Raw genomic sequence first — 19,836 nt, forward strand, 5'->3', positions numbered from 1 at the left:
GAAGACCCGGAAGAAACGGAAGGCTCATTGAGGAAGGATGATCAGAAAATGCTGTTGAGCCTCTTTCTCAAATTCCTCCCCCGGCTCGACCTGATAGCCCCACTCAGCAGCCACTGAACCCGACCTGCGGTATGCAGATGCTTGCCCCTCTTCCTTTGAGAAGAGGGCCAAGTTTGAGCATTTTTTTTCACTGTGAACTTGTCACAGTTAATGCATCCATACCCCTCGAGAGCTGACCATGTGTGCTCTGCTCCCAAGCAGACAAGACAAAAATGGCGTGGGTGTCCTAAGATGTCATAAATCGAGGACACAGAGGCACACACTTTCTAATGAACTTTCCGAGGACAAAAAAGGTGATGAGGTGTAACTCAGGCGCCTTTTATACGAACGGGCGTATCTGTCAATGAATATTGGCATGTATGTACACGTGCTTTAGACACCGGTCACGCTGATGGCGTTACCAATAGCATCAACACTAAGACGCAGTGCTGAAGTTCCGCTTCAAAAGGGAACTGCAATGTTCAACATAGCTCTCTTATTAATTTTTCCTTTATTAACTCATAACATTTGCGCCCCTACAAATAAACACAGTGTTAATACAAATCTCAAAGAACTATCCAAATTATGGAGTTAAATGCATGCATTTTTATAACATGAACTGAAAATTGTTAAATGACATGCTGCCCGGAATCTTTTTGAGCAAAAATGTAAAAAACATATTACCCATGACTTACAATGAAATGTGAAATGTGGAACAACAGTTTGTGCTTTGTCAAAACTATTGATGTAAAAAACCAATGCAAGAAGACAATAAAACATTTTTTCTTTATTTATCCATTTCTCTTCTCCAGTGCAATGCAAATATAGGGAGGTCTAGGGGTCTTATTCATTAAAAATAAAACTATTAAAAGCATTTTTGTTAATTGAAATAGAGCTGAAATAAAATATAAATATTAGAAAATAAATTTAAACTAAACAAAAATGAGAAATGTTGCTTTGGCAAACTGAAATTAGTTGAAGCACTAAAATTACTAAAAACTACAGAATGGAGCCTTGCTTTGTTTCCTTTTCTCGAATATTTCTAACATTGCTGTATGTTGTTTATACATAAACAGTATCACTTTCCCTGTATTCGCAGCTACAGCAATATTTTATAACTTGTGTTATATAAGCCTGTATATAGAAGATAAATATCTGATTTAAGAAGAACACTCGACCAATATGATATCGAATACCTAGCCGATGTTCTTTCACGACAACACACACAAGTCCTCCACTAGAATACTGTTTTTACTGTGGAACGAAACCGTAAATGATAAAACAGGCGAAAACCCATATTTTTTCATACATAGTTTAATTTTTGTTTTAGGGACTTTTAGGGACTTGTGACCCTGGTTGTCAGATTCAGAGATTTGATAGAACTCATGGAATGAGAAATTGCTTATGAGGTAAAACCATGTGGTTTTACCAGTTTTAAGCTGTAATATGCAGAAAAAGCATTGTTCAGATACCAAGACAGGAGGAAGCTGTCCTTGAAGGACACACACCACCATGTAATTTTATTCCATGTTGACTTGAAACTTCTCAGCAGTTCAGGGAACTTTCTTTCCATCGTTCTTTTAACTTTTCTTCCATTCATCCGTCGCATGAAGCCGGCAGCATGAGGCAGCGAACAGTGGTGATGTATGTGGAGATCGGCTGTTTTTTGTCCTGTCTGTGTGGCTGGATGTTGATCTGTTCCACTCTGGCCACTGAGTACTGGGTCTTCTCTGAGGTCAGCTCTGTAGTTCTGACCACCGGTAATTACTATTCCAACCTCTGGATGGACTGTGTCTCAGACACCACAGGAGTATCTGACTGTAAATACTTCCCTTCCATGATGGACCTGTCTGGTGAGGAATCACTGCTTTCACTTTATAAAAGGTCTCACTTGTTAACATTAGTTAACGAATTAACTAACATGGACTAACAATGAGCAATGTAAATTTACATCATTTATTAACCTTTGTTAATGGTGCTTAATAAAAATGTTCATTTTCATGTTAGTTCATAGTGCATTAACTAATGTTAACAATACAACTTTTGGTCTTAAAAAGTATTCGTAAACGTTGAGATTAACATTAGTATGTATTAATGAATGTTGTAGATATATTGTTCATTGTTAGTTTATGTTATGTTAACAAATTAAACCTTATCGTAATGTTATCGAATCACTTTTCAAACTGATAAATTGAGTCATGATTTGGTGGGGGGGAATTTAATAAATGGCTCATGGCTCTCAGTAAAATCTATTAAAAATGTGTATATATATATATATATATATATATATATATATATATATATATATATATATATATATATATATACAGGTCCTTCTCAAAAAACTAGCATATTGTGATAAAGTTCATTATTTTCCCTAATGTAATGATAAAAATTAAACTTTCATATATTTTAGATTCATTGCACACCAACTGAAATATTTCAGGTCTTTTATTGTTTTAATACTGATGATTTTGGCATACAGCTCATGAAAACCCAAAATTCCTATCTCAAAAAATTTGCATATTTCATCCGACCAATAAAAGAAGTGTTTTTAATACAAAAAAAGTCAACCTTCAAATAATTATGTTCAGTTATGCACTCAATAGTCAATAATTGGTCGGGAATCCTTTTGCAGAAATGACTGCTTCAATGCAGCGTGGCATGGAGGCAATCAGCCTGTGGCACTGCTGAGGTGTTATGGAGGCCCAGGATGCTTCGGTAGCGGCCTTAAGCTCATCCAGAGTGTTGGGTCTTGCGTCTCTCAACTTTCTCTTCACAATATCCCACAGATTCTCTGAGGGGTTCAGGTCAGGAGAGTTGCAGGCCAATTGAGCACAGTAATACCATGGTCAGTAAACCATTTACCAGTGGTTTTGGCACTGTGAGCAGGTGCCAGGTCGTTCTGAAAAATGAAATCTTCATCTCCATAAAGCTTTTCAGCAGATGGAAGCATGAAGTGCTCCAAAATCTCCTGATAGCTAGCTGCATTGACCCTGCCCTTGTCAAAACACAGTGGACCAACACCAGCAGCTGACATGGCACCCCAGACCATCACTGACTGTGGGTACTTGACACTGGACTTCAGGCATTTTGGCATTTCCTTCTCCCCAGTCTTCCTCCAGACTCTGGCACCTTGATTTCCGAATGACATGCAAAATTTGCTTTCATCCGAAAAAACTACTTTGGACCACTGAGCAACAGTCCAGTGCTGCTTCTCTGTAGCCCAGGTCAGGCGCTTCTGCCGCTGTTTCTGGTTCAAAAGTGGCTTGACCTGGGGAATGCGGCACCTGTAGCCCATTTCCTGCACACGCCTGTGCACGGCGGCTCTGGATGTTTCTACTCCAGACTCAGTCCATTGCTTCCGCAGGTCCCCCAAGGTCTGGAATCGGTCCTTCTCCACAATCTTCCTCAGGGTCCGGTCACCTCTTCTCGTTGTGCAGCGTTTTTTGCCACACTTTTTCCTTCCCACAGACTTCCCACTGAGGTGCCTTGATACAGCACTCTGGGAACAGCCTATTTGTTCAGAAATTTCTTTCTGTGTCTTACTCTCTTGCTTGAGGGTGTCAATGATGGCCTTCTGGACAGCAGTCAGGTCGGCAGTCTTACCCATGATTGCGGTTTTGAGTAATGAAACAGGCTGGGAGTTTTTAAAAGCCTCAGGAATCTTTTGCAGGTGTTTAGAGTTAATTAGTTGATTCAGATGATTAGGTTAATAGATTGTTTAGAGACCCTTTTCATGATATGCTAATTTTTTGAGATAGGAATTTTGTGTTTTCATGAGCTGTATGCCAAAATCATCAGTATTAAAACAATAAAAGACCTGAAATATTTCAGTTGGTGTGCAATGAATCTGAAAATATATGAAAGTTAAATTTTGATCATTACATTATGGAAAATAATGAACTTTATCACAATATGCTAATTTTTTTAGAAGGACCTGTATATATAGGGTGAATGCAGGTTGATTGGGACACTTTTTGCCATTAAGATGATTGGGAAAAAGTGTTAAATAAAACCTTTCTTTTATTTTTATTATAATATTTTGTCAGCAAAAACATTAAGCAGCAAACTGTTATCAGCACTGATAGTAAGAAATGTTTCTTGAGCAGCAAATCAGCATATTAAAAGGATTTCTGAGGATCATGTGACACTGAAGACTGGAGTAATGATGCTGAAAATTCAGCTTTGATCACAGGAATAAATTGCATTTCAAAAACATACATTTCAAAATATATTATAAAAACAGTTATTTCAAATTGTATAATATTTCATAATTTTACTGTATTTTTGATCAAATAAATGCAGCCAAAGTGATATATAATATTATGACATTTCTCCATCAGGAGGAGATGCTGTTCATGTGTTTGGTGAATATTAATATCCTCTCTCTGTGTGGTTGTTAGTGTTCCTCCATGTGTGCAGGGCTCTGTCTGTGGTCTCTGTGATCTTTGGGTTCTGGGGAGCTGTGCTTGCCCTCATTGGGATGAAATGTACCAAAATCGGAGGCTCTGAGCTCGTCAACGCCAGAGTTACATTCGCAGCTGCATTGACGTACATGGCATCCGGTATGAATATTCCTTCATAATCATTTTTGCATTAAGCATAAATTGAGTATCATTAACTGATGACTGTTTTGCAGGGTTCAGTGGTATGATAGTCTATTCCTGGTGGGGAAATAAAGTGCGTTCAGAATTTGTGGATCCATATTTCTTAGAAACAAAGTACGTAAATATTGTGTTTGTATGACATTACTGTATGTCTAACTTTGAAAGGATTTTTTTTTCTTTTTCGAAAGTATATATTGTAGTAATTGATGAAAAATACATGTCATGATGTACCAAAGGGCCTATAGGGGTCATATAATGAGGAATAAAATATCTTTTGGTCTTCTGAGACAGATTTGTTCCTTGGATCATGAAAAATAAATAATACAATCCAAAATTACAATTTATCGAAATGGATGGATAGATAGATAAATGGATATGTAGATAGATAGGCAAAAGCAATGCAAAAGACTAATTCTAACGGCCTATTCACGCTGCACTGACAGACGCTGACCAACGTGGACAATCACCAGATTACAGTACAAAACTTTTCAGACATTCCATGACCCGACAAACACTGTTTCAACATACAAGCTCCAACAGACGCCAACACACTGACAGGAGTAACACACTGATCCGACAAAACCCTGGTGCAGTGCGATTGGCCGTAAGATTCGAAGACAGTCATTTGCATTGACAAAGCAGCCAGTGAAATAATCAGAAGTGACAGTTGGCTTTTTAAATTAAGTGACTGTGTAAAACACTTTTTTAAGGGCTTATAAGTCAATTTAACATGTTATTTCAGTGCAATTAGTTATTTTAAAAATGTGTGGCACAAGACGTAGACGTAAGTTTTTAGTACTTCTTGTCGTGTAAACTTACTCTCAATTACAGAATAGATTGCTGTGGACTATAAGCTAGTGGTAGACTTATGTTCAATGAAATAGAAATGTAATTCAACATAGCATTAAAATGACTTCAAATAAATTATTCATCAATTGATTCTTCATCATCTGTGGGACTAAATATTAATAATAAAAATTTTAAAAAGGAAAGCGTTATGATATGGTCCTTTAAAATATGTGACTTTTATTTCTCAGGTTTGAGCTCGGTGCCGCTCTCTTCATTGGTTGGGGAGGATCGTGTCTGGTTATATGTGGAAGTGCAGTCATGTGCTATTTCTCTGGGAAAGAGTCATTCCCCAAAAGGTCTGACCCGTCACACAGTATACATCTGTAACAAGCTAAATAGGGGGTAGAGAATATGTGGTTAAATTGGTACCTTTTTTTCTTCCACTCAGATTCAATAAACAACTCGTAAGACCCCCAACCAAAATGACGGCACGTACCAGACGTACGTACATGCTGCCCGTCTCGTCCAGACCCACAACAGTCTTCATCCCTCCTTCACACCAAACATACAGTGAGAGAAGAGGAAGAAGAGAGAGCAGAGGGGGGAGAGGAACACAGTTTTCAAGAACCGTCAGACCCATAAGGCCTCCTATAGACTCAGCTGTGTAACCCAGTGTTTAAAGAAATAATCTAGAAACAGTTGCAATGTTTGTTGACACTTTTCCAATAAGAGAGCTTTTCTGATGCAAGATTTTTTATTAAAACAGGAGTGCAAAGCAAAGAAGAAATCTTTGAAGTGTTATAAAAAGTGAATTTAATAAATCATTTATCATATAAACAATCAAAAAGTATGAGGCAATTATTTTAAAGTGCAATATCCCTTATATGTTCCTTAGTATTAGCTGTACTTGTACCTTTATATTTCATATAAAGTACCTTTAACACTGTCAATATCAAACTCAAGGAATGAAAGGCTGTTTTTGCACTGCTGTCCCTGAATAAACACTAAACCTGAGCTACAGGTATTACAATTGTGAGGTTTATAAGCTCGTGAATGTTTTGGTATTGCTCTGCTGCATTTTCTTATATCTCATCTGAATCATCCCAGTCACTGACAGTCACTAAGCTGCTCTTGAGAGTGCTGCTGGTTCCTGCATCTGTGAGGCCTGCAAGACACAAAGAAAGAAATCAGAAATACCGTCCGAAGACTAGCAACAGGTGTTGAGCTGAAGAGTCTCTGCTTATATGAGAGGCGTCACGACTCACGAAACACTGGATCAGATGTCTTTTAACACCAGACAAAAATACTAAGGGTGTGCTAACACTTTGTTTGGATTCAAACCGACTCTGGTGCGATTGCTCTGTTAGTGCGGTTCAGTGTATATAAGTGTGAACTGGAACAAAAACAGGATGTGAAACATGGTTGCAATACCATAAAAAAGTTACATAGTGTTGGAAGAAAAAAACTTTTTTCAAAAGCATTTAAATAACAATAAAATATTTTTTCAACTCAAAAATAGAAAAAAGGTAATATAATAGGTAATATACTGTGATGTTTTTTTGAAAATGTAAAAATGCAGAAAGTTTTTTTAGTTGGTCCATATACAATATTTTTTCAGTGTAGCTTTTCGGCAAGCAATCTGAGTTTCTATGATGTAGATCATTTATAACCATGATTTCTTATTAGCAAACTCTTGAAGGTATGTTTAGTTAAAAAGGAATTCTATGTACCAGGCTTGTGCCCTTTGCCCGTCGACGAGCCCCACACACTAGTGCTGGAGTCCAGACTCTTGTCCAGGCTCTTCCTGATGACGGGCACGGGACATTGGCTGGGTTTGGGTACAGCGGGCACATCCTCTATAGAGGAGATATCCCAGTCATCATCGTCATCATCTTCATCTGTGTACTTAAAGCAACAGAGCAGAAAAACAACACTTTACAAATTTGGTATAGAGATAAAAACAGCATTTATTTAAAATAAATATCTTTCTTAACATTATAAATGTCTTTCCTGTCACTTTTGATCATTTTAAAGTGTCCTTGCTGAATAAAAGTATTAATTTCTTACTGAACCCAAAATTATATCTACAATATTTCCTACAGTTATGTGATGAGCTACATTATTTGATTAAAGTGTAAAAATATTTAATATAATATAAAAATATTTAAATAAATAACCTGTTCTCCATTGTTGTAGATTTCAGTGCCATGTTTATGTTACATAATATAAACATCTGTATCTGTTTAAAGGGGCAGATCTCACCTTTAGGACTTTCTTTGCATCTTGTTTTGTATTTTTGACAGCTGTTGGCTTTTCCAGGAATGTATTCACGCCCCCTGCTGGTTTATTTGGGCCTCGTGTCGTCAGCTGTTTTTCAAGGCTTTTGCCAATAGCTTTGACATTACCTACAGAAAACGCTAGTTACGTATGTAACTGTGGTTCTGTGAATTCCGGATGACCGCCAGAGGCTGTGCAAAGCACTAGTGGATAATCGCTGCGCCAGCTAGATAGATCGAGAAGAATATAACAACAAAGTGACGTCATGACGCAGACCGAGACGCGAGGATATAAACCACAGCGACTCGGTGCCCAGCCTCAGAATGCTTTCTCGCGCATTCCGAGTGACGAGGGACTCTGGCGGTCATCCGGAATTCACAGAACCACAGTTACATACGTAACTAGCGTTCTGTTTCATTCCAACTGACCGCCAGAGGCAGTGCAAAGCACTAGTGGATGACACATATCAAGACGGTCATGAGGAATGCCACCCACCTGCAAACATCAGGGTTGCTCCAGAAGGACTGCAGAGCTTACATCATGGGAAGCAGCCATGTTAACCTTGTAGAACCGCGCGAAGGTGCATGGAGAAGACCAGGTAGCAGCTTCGCAGACATCCGCCAAGGAAACTCCCCGTAAAGTGGAACTCCCCGTACGCCAACTCTATCGTCTCAACAATCCAGCGTGATAATCTCTGTTTGGACACAGGTGCACCCTTGCGTACCTCACCATAACAAACAAATAACTGATCCGTCTGTCTAAAAGAAGCGGTAGACTTAACAAAGCACTTTAAAGCTCGTACAGGACACAGAAGATTAGACCTCCCCCCATCTGTATCTGAGTGATTGAAAGGCGGCTGAAAAGCAGCCAGAATAGACTGATTCACAAATTGTGGTAACAAAACTTTAGGGAGAAAGGCTGGATTGGAGAGAAGAATGACCCCAGAATCCTCTGGTAACCAACGTAAACACAATTCACTCACTGACAAGGCATGAAGTTCACCAACGCGTTTAGTTGAAGCAACGGCCAACAAAAAAAACACTTTTAAGGACAACCACTTAATATCTGCAACAGATAACGGCTAAAATGGTGGTGTACAAAGGGACTCTAGAACAAGCGGTAAGTCCCACACAGGAAAGGGAGTAGAACGAACGGGCTTTAAACGCCTCGCTCCCTTCAGAAAACTACAAACAAGGTTATGAGACCCAAGGGAAGCACCAGCAACCGGGTCATGATAAGCAGATATGGCAGCAACATAAACTTTTAAAGTGGAGGCGGCCCTGTTGTCATCAAATAGATGCTGCAGAAAACTCAAAACTGTCGGCACAGTACAGTGAACTGGGTCAATTCCTTGATCCCCACACAAAGAAGAAAATATTCTCCAACGAGCTGCAAAAAAGTTGTCGTGGTGAAGGAGCCCTAGCGTTGCCGATAGTGTTCACTACTGCTGGTTCACAATCCATTAACTGTGATCTGGACCCAATGGCCAAACCCAGAGCTGAAGACGAGTTGGATCTGGGTGCCAAACACGGCCGTGCATCTGAGAAAGAAGGTCCCGTCTGGTGGGAAGCTGCCATGGTTCGCCTTGTAACAGACTCAGAAGGAGAGGAAACCATAGCCTGGATGACCATCGTGGTGCCACTAAAAGCACCCTGTGCTTGTATAGGAATATACGATGTAATGTTTCCCACAGAAGTGGAGATGGAGGGAACGCATACAACAGGCAACTCGGCCACTTGTGGGCTAATGCATCCTGTCCCAATGGGCTGGACGTCTCGGTTCTCACAAACCACCAGCGGCAATGAGTGGTCATTTCCGATGCAAACAGGTCGACCTCTGCCTTGCCAAACCGTCGCCAAATCAACTGAACTACATCCGGGTGAAGTCTCCATTCCCCCGGGAGCAGCAGATCCCTGGACAGAGCATCCGCCACTTGATTGTCCAATCCTGGAAGATGAACTGCCCTTAATGAGGCCAGCTGGCCCTGAGACCATGTGAGGATCTTGCGAGTTAGCAGTAAAGACGCAAGAGACCTGTTGCCGCCCTGATGATTCAAATGAAAGACCGTCGACGTGTTGTCGAACGGACAAGCACATGACGACCCATCAGGTTTGGTGAGAAGTGTTGTAGAGCTAAGTACACTGCCTTCAACTCCAGGACGTTGATATGTTCTAAGGCCTCCCTGGGTGACCAGTGACCACCAATTCCCCTCTGGTTCCACGTTGCCCCCCATCCTGTTAGTGAAGCATCGGTCGTGATCACTTCCCGACGGGAGGACACCACCCCTAGAGGCACACCGGCTTACAGAAATGTTACCTTTTTCCAGGGTTCAATGCACGGACACAGGCAGGCGAAACGACAATCATGCGATGGCGATGTCTCGCTGAATCTAGCCCTAAGCTGTTGCTCCACCTCTGAAGAGGCCTGAGGTGAAGCAAGCCCAAGGGGATCACAGATGTGGCGGCGGCTAACATCCCCATTAGTTGCAGAAGGACGCCATAAGGCAGTTTTGTCCCCTGACCGAAACGAGTCAGTAACTGAAAAATATTGTCTGTTCGTGCATGAGACAATGTGGCAGACATTGTGATTGAATTGAGTGTTATTCCTATGAAGGTTATGGTCTGTTGTGGGACCAGATGACTCTTTGTGTCGTTCACAGTAAGGCCCAACCTCTGGATATGCTCTAGCACAATCCTGGTGTTGTGTAACGCATGTCGTCTTGTTGGGGCACAGAGCAGCCAATTGGGCAGAATCCTCATGCCCTTGGATCAAAGAGGAGACAGGGCCGCACTCATGCATCTTGTGAAAACACGAGGAGCCAGAGATAGACCGAATGGTAGAACTCTGAACTGATAGGCTTGATTCTGAAAGCTGAATCTTAGGAACTTCCTGTGGTGAGGAGCAACGGGAACATGGAAGTAAGCGTCCTTCAAGTCCACACTCACGAACCAGTCTTCTTTCGTCACAGATCGAAGAACGTCGACTGTGCGTAACATTCGGAAAGGAGACTTTAAAAACACGTTTAGGCGTCTCAGGTCTAGAACTGGGCGAAAACAACCATCTTTTTTTGGAACAAGGAAGTACGTGGAGTAAAACCCGTCCCTCTGACTGAGGGGAAGAACTTTTTCTATAGCTCCTTTCAGTAACAGTGAATGAATTTCTAAGGAAAGGGCCATTGAACTGGTTACATCTTTGACTACTGTCGGAAAGATTCCTGAAAACTTGGGAGGCCGGCGTCGGAATTGGAGAGTGTATCCCCTGCTCAAAGTCGCCAGAACCCAGGGGTCGGACACTGAATTTGCCCAGTAATGGAGATACTGCAGAGTGAAACGACCGACCGCCGGCCCCATAGTTTCAGGGTTTTTGGCCTCTGCCTTTAGGACCCGTGGGGGGGCACTGACGTGGTCTCCCCTGCTGGTGACGGTGAAAAGGGCGGCATCCCTGGGCCTCCTCAGCCCCTCTATGTCGCTGTGGAGCCTGAAGCTGAGAAATGTTCTGCTGTCGCACTCGGTGCTCTGAGCCCGGATAGCGTGGGTGAGCTGGAGTCAGAGGCATTCTAAAAGGTGGTGCTCGTGGAACTAGAGTCAGTTGTCGTGTGGCTTCTGACAACTTCATTCTCTTCTCCAATACCTCAGAAACATTGGGGCCAAAAAGATGTCCTGGTACAATTGGCAGTTCTCTCAGCGTCTTCTTACAGTCTTCAGGCAACCTTGCCTGAGCAAGCCATTCCTGACAGCGGGCTGTTAGAAGGCTGAAAGTGTCCCAAGTTCCCGAGTCACATGACCCATAGTCAACAGAGCCGTCTGTAAGAACTGAAATGTAGAAGCGTCAACGCTTGCTGACTCTAATGTGTTATTGCAGGCAAGAACCAGCTGGCAGATTGAGTTATATAGGCTACCGACTCGTATGCCTTCTTCAATAAAGTGTCAGTACGTCCACATTGTGCACTCTGGCAGCGTACATTGCCTCTTAGAGCCCCATCTGGTGATACCACCAAAGCTGCAACCGGCTGTTCAATTTCAGGCGCCCGTCCTACCCCAATGGGGTCAGCCTCAGCCATCGCGGCAAGAGTGCGGGCTGTCTTTGACCTCCTCTTAGGCACATGGGGACTGTTAAGTGCACTAGAAAATTCTGTCACAAAATCCTTACACGGTGGCATTGTGAACACATTACTATCAGCAGCTTGTCTGAAGAACACATTGGTTTGAATGGGTTGAACAGGTGATTTGTCAAGACCCAAACGAGCCACTGCCATCTGCAGAACAGACAACACATCGTCTGGAGCAGATGGGCCTGCGCCCGATGAATGTACAGAACCAACGCTCGAACCACCTGTAGCATATAGGTTAGAAAAAACATTGTTTGGGAGGGTGGGTTGTATGGCAGGTTCCACCGATTCTCCATCAAGAAAATGTGAATTAGACGCGCTCATGGAGAGAGCGTCAAAATCAATAGCATGTGGAGGCTGGAAATTACTCTCATCCACTGGTGTGTTCTCAGTGTGTGGGGCCGACACTGGGGGTTGTAAAGACTGAAGAAGACGTTTCATCTCCATCATTTCTGAAGAGAGAGAAGCAACAGTCTTCGATAACAAGTGTTCTGAAGTGTCTTTCTGTACAGATTTCTTCTTGCTCGGCGGAGCGCCAGCAGGCTGTTGTGCGAGGCTAACAGGCGAGTTAATGTCTAACTCAGCAAGGCGAAGCTGTCTCTCTGACATTGGTAGCATACTACAATGCAAACACGGATCAGTCAGGGCCTCCTTCAGATGTTGAGCGCCTAAACATGATGGGCATCGATCGTGTTCGTCGTCGGGAAGAAGCGTATTCGGACACAACTTACAACTTGAAACGGAGATGAGAGAGCTATGATCCATGACGTCAATAAAACGTCCTCGTTTAGCACCGTAGGCACTTAATACTGTAATAACACCCACTGAGCAGTTCGAAAAAATCTTCGGATTGAACCGAAAAATTCTATAACATCAAACGGTGAGAGCACAAGTAACGTAAAGTCAAGTCTGCCTTCGGATAGAACCGCGAGGCATGATAACATAAAAATAGATATAGATATAGATATAACAGATATAACGTTATAGGTTTGCGGTGAACGCAACCTAAGCGCAGTCGAAACCAGCCACCGGATAGTACCGTGAAGCACAGAGTATCGCCAACACAACAACAAATATTCGTATGCACTCACATAGTGAAGAAAAATAATCCAAGATATCCATCCTGATGATAGTGAAGAGCGCGCTGTCACAGCTTGGGAGGGCGAATCCTCGCAACTCAGGTAAGCTGCACGAGACAGCGTGAAAAACAAACAACCTATCAAAAGCGAGAAAGCGAAAGAGGCTGGGCACGGAGTCGCTGTGGTTTATATCCTCGCGTCTCGGTTTGCGTCATGACGTGACTTTGTTGTTATATTCTTCTCGATCTATCTAGCTGGCGCAGCGATTATCCACTAGTGCTTTGCACTGCCTCTGGCGGTCAGTAGGAATGAAACAGAACACACACAATACAAATATACTACAAATTTTTACAATTTTTGTTTCCAATGCAATACAACAACTGAGATTAGAAGCGAGTCTTACTGTGAGTAATCTTCTCCACATTTCCATTCTGGTCGGTGTGTTTGTGCAGCTGTGAGAGGTTGATCTCCTTGATCTCGCTGCCGTCGGTCCACTCGCTGTCGCTCTCGCTCAGAGCTGTCACATCTGTCCTGTTCGCACTGATCACGGGGGCAGCGGAGCGCACAGCAGGAGTGTGAGGGCTCGAGCGCTGCTGTGTTTTAGCAGTCTGGGCTTTGACTGTGCCGCTGTTGACCAGGACAGATTTCTTCTGTGTTTGAGGGGCTTCGTCCTCAGACGTCTCCTCTTCCTCGGACGAATCTTCATCAGAGCTGAATGGAGGGGTTCTGCAAGCGAGACACTATATTTACATGTTCAGACAACACAGAAAAAGCCACTGCATCTAAGTATCAAAATACTGATAAAGAGCGATAATATATATAATAATATCATCAGTGATCATTTAAGCCAAAGTGATTTCATGAACAGCAGAGTAAATAAATGAAAGTCAACAGGAAATGGCATTTGCGAAGCATTTTACTTCTGTAATGTGATGCATGTCTGATTGAAACTTGATTGTGAGTGTTATCCTCAACTGCTAATAAAACTAAAATTATTATACATTTCTGTTCAATAAAATAAGCATGAACTAAAATAAAATAAAGTATAAAAAAACGTACATTTATGCCAAGGCAACATTTTCAGGAAAATCTAAAACTAAAATTTTAAATAAAATTTTTAAAAACTAAATAGACATAAAAAAACCTATTAAAAATGACAACAACAACAACAACAACAACAACAACAAAATTACTATAACCTTTACTAAAAATAATATTATAACAAAAATGTATAAATTAAACAAATTCAAAATATTAATAAATACTATATTAGTACATTAATAATACTTAAATGACACTGTTGATTGTATACATCGGGGCATGATTGGTTAAAAACTTTTTTTTTTGCCCCACCAGCTTTGGATATGTTAGCAGAAAACAATTGACAGAGTATTAAAAAGAAATAATAAAAACCTTACAATAATGTGCATTATAAGACAAGCATTTTTATTATTTATTTTATTTGACTTGTTTTTTGTGTGATTTTATTTCAAATTTGAAGTAATTTATCTGAAGATAAAGCCCTAACACTGTCATGAGCTCTGTACCTGTGATGCTGCAGTGGTGTGGAGGTCTTAGGCAGGGTGTTGGTTCTGCTGCGTGGGACTGGTTGTGGAGTGAGATGCTGTTTGGGAGCAGGACCTGACACCACACGAGTTACTGTTGATGGAAAACTGCTGGATCTGGGTCTGGACTGCATCACTGCAGAAGAACAAGAAAAAGCAGCATCCTAACTGAAACAAGTGATCTGAGCGAGAAACAAAACATCAACTAAAACACAAAGATATAATACCTGCGTATTAAACCGTGTATTTGAACTTCCTTGTCGTTCATTCATCATCTTCCAAATTATTTGTCACAAAGCATTATTTTGCTTTGCTTAAGCTATGATCAAGAGACATCCACTTTTGCATTTTGGGGGCAGAGCAATAAAGGGAGGGGTGTGTTTGTTTGGGTTGATTTCAAATATCACAGTGTTTTACCAAAGCGTTTTTTAGCCAGCTGAGAACACCAGGTACTGAAAACACGTAGCTGTGGGTACTTGAGGGTGCTTCGGAAGCGCAACGTTTTTTTCAGTTGAGACGCTTTGCTTTTTATGATATGGAATAACCGAGGAAGTTAGCATCGCGTTTCACAGATAGTTTCTTTTTGTATTGTTTCTATTGGCGCTTTTCCACTACACAGTACGGACTCGCCTTTGTTTGGTTTTTCACTGTGTAAAAGTTGTACCTATACCAGCTTTCGGGTACTTTTTTTCGTATCACCTCCGGCGAAGTTCTAAGCGGGCTGAGGCGAGCTGAGGCGATACAAAAATGTGACGTGAAACACTGCAGACTGCTGATTGGTCAGAGGGAATCGTCACTATTCACCGCGTCATCATTGCACGCGCCACACGGAGCTATTTTTTTTCAGCAGTGTTTCGTTTTGCTGCCCTCAGCCTCTCCTGAAACAACGTTTGTCTTCTTAATGTGAAAAATAGCCACATCCCGACTCCCGAGGATCAAAAACAGCATACACTCGATTTCCTCCATTGTCCTGTGTGTGTGTGTGGGTAGCGGGTGTGTGTCGCGTAGTTCCTGTGGCGTCGCTATGACGACCAGGTACTATTGGGGAGGTACTATCTGTAATGGAAAACGGAGCGAAAAGCGAGCCGATTCGAGTCGAGCTGATACTGGTAATCAGTGATGGGAATAACGGCGTTATAAATAAACGGCGTTACTAACGGCGTTATATTTTTCAGTAACGAGTAATCAAACGAATTACTGTTTCCCCCGTTACAACGCAGTTACCGTTACTGCAAAAAGTTTTGACAAAGTTTTTTCTCTGGTGTGTGTGTGTTTATGAGGCGCCGGAGTGGACAAAAGATTAGTGTTCAATGTTTTATAATAATAATTTATTCCATTAAGTGTCCATTTCATTCATTTAACATATTTAATACTGGGCGCATCCAAGTTATTTGACATAGGCCTATTTGAACATTCTTTTAAAAAGTAACGCAATAGTTACTTTCTCTGGTAATTAGTTACTTTTATAATGATGTAACTCAGTTACTAATTCAGTTACCATTTGTGAGAAGTAACTAGTAACTATAACTAATTACTTTTTTTAAGTAACATGCCCAACACTGCTGGTAATGGAAAAGCACCATATATGAAAATTATAAAAGTACTATGTAAAGTATCTGCTTTGGCTCTTGTTTTAAATTATTTTGTTCCGTTATTACGCTTGTTGTTGTCTGTTGCCATTGTACAAGCAGCAGGATGTGACGGGTGGTCAGTGGTATTTGTCCTCAACTGTGAAATAGACGCTCAGCGCCTCGTCACGTTGATGCCATTTTAAATACGTGCCGCTCACATTGAAAACAACTGGAAAAATACGCTAGCCTCGGGAAAAAACACTTTGGTGGACACACGGCTTTAAATGTCTTATTCTCAGCATTGAAACTGCAAAGCCAAATCCTGACCTTGTTCATGTTGTTTGGGCTTGGCTGGCTGCTCGGTGTTTCTCTCCTTCACTCTTTGCTCTAGTTTATGGTTGATCTCTTTCTGCGCCCTCCGATACGCTGGGTCCTCGTCCTGTCTCTTCTGACGATCGGTGATAATCTGGACCATGGCGCTCTTATACACCCCTTTAGAGAGACCACTGACTCCCTGAAGACACCAGAGACACTGAGGTTATACAGTGCTACAGCTTAACATTTTTTCATGCAGTTTGACACTCACTACCTTGATGCCTAAGTTCTGCAGTCTATCATCAAGGTTCTGCTGAGCTGCCAGACGCATGTCTCTCCTCAAGCCTGGGTTCTTCAACAGCTCCTGCACTTCCTGCTGCCACGACCGGCTCTCCTCATGACTTTCAGAGATGCTAGAGGAATCTGAAAATAGAAGATGAATGATTATGGTAACATGTCGGATGGCACATCTTCTGGAATAAATTTTCAGTCATTCTACAATTGCTGTGGCAGATGCTGCCACTCATTGTAAAAAACAATTTAAACTTGGAATAGCAATGCTCTAAAATGCAGTTGCATAGAGACTAAATGAAAATTATGAATATATACACATTACCGTTCAAAAGTTTGTGGTCGTAGGAATTTACTTTTTTGAAAGAAGTCTCTTATGCTCACCAAAGCTGCATTTATTTGATCAAAAACACAGTAAAAACAGGAATAATTATTACAATTTAAAATATATTATTTCTATTTTAATATTTTAAAATTTATTAAAATGTATTCCTATGATGGTAAAGCTGAATTTTCAGCATCATTACTCCAGTCTTCAGTGTCACATGATCCTTCAGAAATCATTCTGTTACGCTGATTTGCTGCTCATTAAATATTTCTGATTATTATCAATGTTAAAAACAATAGTTCAGCTTTTCAGTATTCTTTGTTGCATTGAAAGTTTTTAAAGAAATCATTTATTTGAAAAATGTCTTTACTGTCACTTTTGATCAATTTAATGCGCCCTTGCTGAACAAAAGTATTCGTTTCTTTCAAAAAAATCATACTAACCACAAACTTTTTAACAGTATTGTATATAAATGTACAATTTCATTGTTTAGAAAAAAAACATTTGTCCCCTGACCACTTCAGGTGTTAATATTAGTGGCAAATATGATTTTCTTTATTTATAAAACTATTTTTTTTAAATATTGTTTAAAAAGATTTATTCTGACCTTGCATAAATAGGAAAGAAGAAAAAATTAAAATGCAAAACCAAAGAATTTTTTTAAAAATGCCACTGCACTTGTACAATGTCTCTTTTATATTTTTTAAACCCGTAAATAACAGAGAACGGCAAACATTTAAAATATGTTCATTTCCAGTAGCTCCACATTGACGTTCCCTTTCTCTTGCTCTGAGCTGTCCAATGATTACATGCATGCAGTAACATCTGTGTTTACTGAGGAGACAGATCTTTAGTTTGCTGGCGACACAAGCTCAGACTGAACACGTAGACCTAAGCAACAGATCATGCAGACAGGATGCGAGCATGCCAGTCAATCACTACCGCTTTACCTTTCTCCTCCTCAGACAGCTCCACTATAGGATCCAGTTTATGGACTGAGCTGGACTGCTCTAATAGGACAGCGCAAAGAGGTCAGAGAAGAGTGCAGGGGTTACGGAAGGACTGAGGCATATTCAAATCTAGACCCTTGGCCTAAACATTTCATTTTGCACTGATATTACCCATACCGACACCATTAAATCACTTTTTGTGGCTGTTTGTTAATACATGTACATTAGCTTTGAAGCCATCCATATGCTGGTGTCCACCAAAAAGACACATGCTGGGGATGCTGCGTCCCAATTTGCATACTGTCCATCCCAATTAGTATCCAAAATTAGAATTAGTGTCTCAAATTGTAGTATGTTGAAATGAGTATTCCAAATATCCCCGGATGATCTACTTTTTCCGGTTAGAATCCGAAGTGCAGATCCGTGCACACTCTGACGGCTAACGTTGACTACAATCCATTGCACGTTGGATTTAGATTAGATCATAACTACAAACACGAATAAAGTGTTAAAAAAACGACAAACATGGCGGATGTGCAAGACAAACAGTTTAAGTAGAGAGGGTTAGATAAAGGGGTTTGAGTGATTAATAATCAGTATCTAAATTGACGTAAATATATTTATTCAATGTTATCCACATAATATTTAATCTGCAAAAGCATTGTGAACTTTTATAAAGATTTGTTTGGTAATTAAAGGAGAGTTCTCAGCATGAAAGACTCACGACTGACAGATCAACATGCTCTCTCTGAAACGGTAGGAAATTAAATTAAATTGAATGTGGAGGATGTTAACTGTGACCGATGATTGACAGGGCAGATTAAACAGTGATGGGATGTACGTAACTAAGTGTCAGAGAGGTCAGTTAAAGACGCAATTATGATGTAGTAGTGTGTCCCAAAACAAACCTACTATTCTGCTACACATTCAAAAGTATGTACTTTTTCTTCACAAAAACAGTACATACTTTTAAGGGATAGTATAAGTAGGTGAACTGGGACGCAGCAACAGTTAACCGTTAGCAGATATACACTAATGTTAAAAATGTTGTTATGAAATGTTAAGAAATTAATACTTTTATGCAAAAAAGTCGCATTGAATCAATCAAATGTGATAGTAAACACATTTATATTGAGTAAGAGTAAAGAATAGCTCTTTCGGCATTATCCTGAACATAAACATTTGTCTCGTGTCATTGAGTAGAAGCACACGTAAACGTCATATCCTTTTGATTTTTTGATTTTCCCGGCAAAAGCGTTCTGTTTCCTTCACATAAAAATCCTTCTACATGCTTTAATAGAGAACCCAGGAAGTAGGTCTAGTTTTTTAAGATTTTTTAGGCTTCATCAAGTTGTTTACATACTGGCAATAAAAAAAGTAATTAATACATCAAAATTCTTACATATAGCCCATTATATGTTTAAAATACAGCATGATGCGATGTCACTGTGACCTGGGCTACCCAGCAAGACTAAATTAAGAAAAACAATAATAAAGCTGCATGTAAATCCTCTGCTCCAAAAGCCTGACATTACAATGTGCAACACCACTGATAGCTGCAGTTGAGATTATGCTTATCTGGACATTGTCTAGAAATATGTCATGCAGGAACTTACCACTGACCACAACTTTAGCTTTAGTCTCTGGAGCCGGGGCAGCAACCACTTGAAACAAAAATTTATTTTGATTAAAATTAGGAAGATAATTTAGCACTGATATATTAAAAAAGTTATTTTACGTTTGTTTAAAAAAACATAAGATTTACATACCTTCACGCTGTACTGTTATTGTTGGCGGCTTTGACGAGATCTGTTTCATCTGTAAAAAAGAAACATGTTATTTGCTATTACAAAAAAAAAGCAACACGTTATCTGAGCCCTGTCACTTTAAATAGAAATGTTTCACTGAAAAGAC

At 40.5% G+C, this 19,836-nt stretch overlaps 2 protein-coding genes across 5 annotated transcripts in view; one reads left to right on the forward strand and one right to left on the reverse strand.

Annotated features, from left to right (window-relative positions):
• LOC143707045 (claudin-10-like) lies at positions 1-6,285 on the forward strand. The gene is made up of 5 exons (XM_077199665.1): positions 1-1,892; positions 4,446-4,607; positions 4,682-4,763; positions 5,687-5,794; positions 5,887-6,285. The coding sequence occupies exons 1-5, from the start codon at positions 1,661-1,663 to the stop codon at positions 6,104-6,106; spliced, it is 804 nt and encodes a 267-aa protein (XP_077055780.1). The 5' UTR covers positions 1-1,660; the 3' UTR covers positions 6,107-6,285.
• dzip1 (DAZ interacting zinc finger protein 1) overlaps positions 6,174-19,836 on the reverse strand; it is a 23,225-nt gene continuing 9,562 nt past the window's right edge. For 2 of the 4 annotated variants that reach the window (XM_077199657.1, XM_077199654.1), the window contains exons 10-19: positions 19,692-19,740; positions 19,539-19,586; positions 17,923-17,982; positions 16,628-16,776; positions 16,366-16,552; positions 14,450-14,603; positions 13,306-13,628; positions 7,701-7,843; positions 7,169-7,343; positions 6,174-6,603 (exon numbers count right to left, since the gene is read on the reverse strand). In XM_077199657.1, the coding sequence (XP_077055772.1) occupies positions 6,521-6,603; positions 7,169-7,343; positions 7,701-7,843; positions 13,306-13,628; positions 14,450-14,603; positions 16,366-16,552; positions 16,628-16,776; positions 17,923-17,982; positions 19,539-19,586; positions 19,692-19,740 (1,371 nt within the window). In that variant the 3' untranslated portion in view covers positions 6,174-6,520. The remainder of the gene's footprint in view (positions 6,604-7,168; positions 7,344-7,700; positions 7,844-13,305; positions 13,629-14,449; positions 14,604-16,365; positions 16,553-16,627; positions 16,777-17,922; positions 17,983-19,538; positions 19,587-19,691; positions 19,741-19,836) is intronic. The other 2 variants (XM_077199658.1, XM_077199656.1) reach the window with 1 other exon arrangement.

The sequence above is a fragment of the Siphateles boraxobius genome, unplaced genomic scaffold (assembly GCF_051911475.1).
Source record: "Siphateles boraxobius isolate OS27281-9 unplaced genomic scaffold, OSU_SipBor_1 41, whole genome shotgun sequence".
Lineage (NCBI taxonomy): Eukaryota > Metazoa > Chordata > Actinopteri > Cypriniformes > Leuciscidae > Siphateles > Siphateles boraxobius.

What these genes read in the sequence shown, in the direction of transcription:
- LOC143707045 (XM_077199665.1), top strand. Translation starts at nt 1,661, where the DNA reads ATGAGGCAGCGAACAGTGGTGATGTATGTGGAGATCGGCTGTTTTTTG. An exon ending in CCATATTTCTTAGAAACAAA is followed by an intron (nt 4,764 to 5,686) that starts GTACGTAAATAT and finishes TTTATTTCTCAG; the next exon opens with GTTTGAGCTCGGTGCCGCTC. An exon ending in AAAGAGTCATTCCCCAAAAG is followed by an intron (nt 5,795 to 5,886) that starts GTCTGACCCGTC and finishes TCTTCCACTCAG; the next exon opens with ATTCAATAAACAACTCGTAA.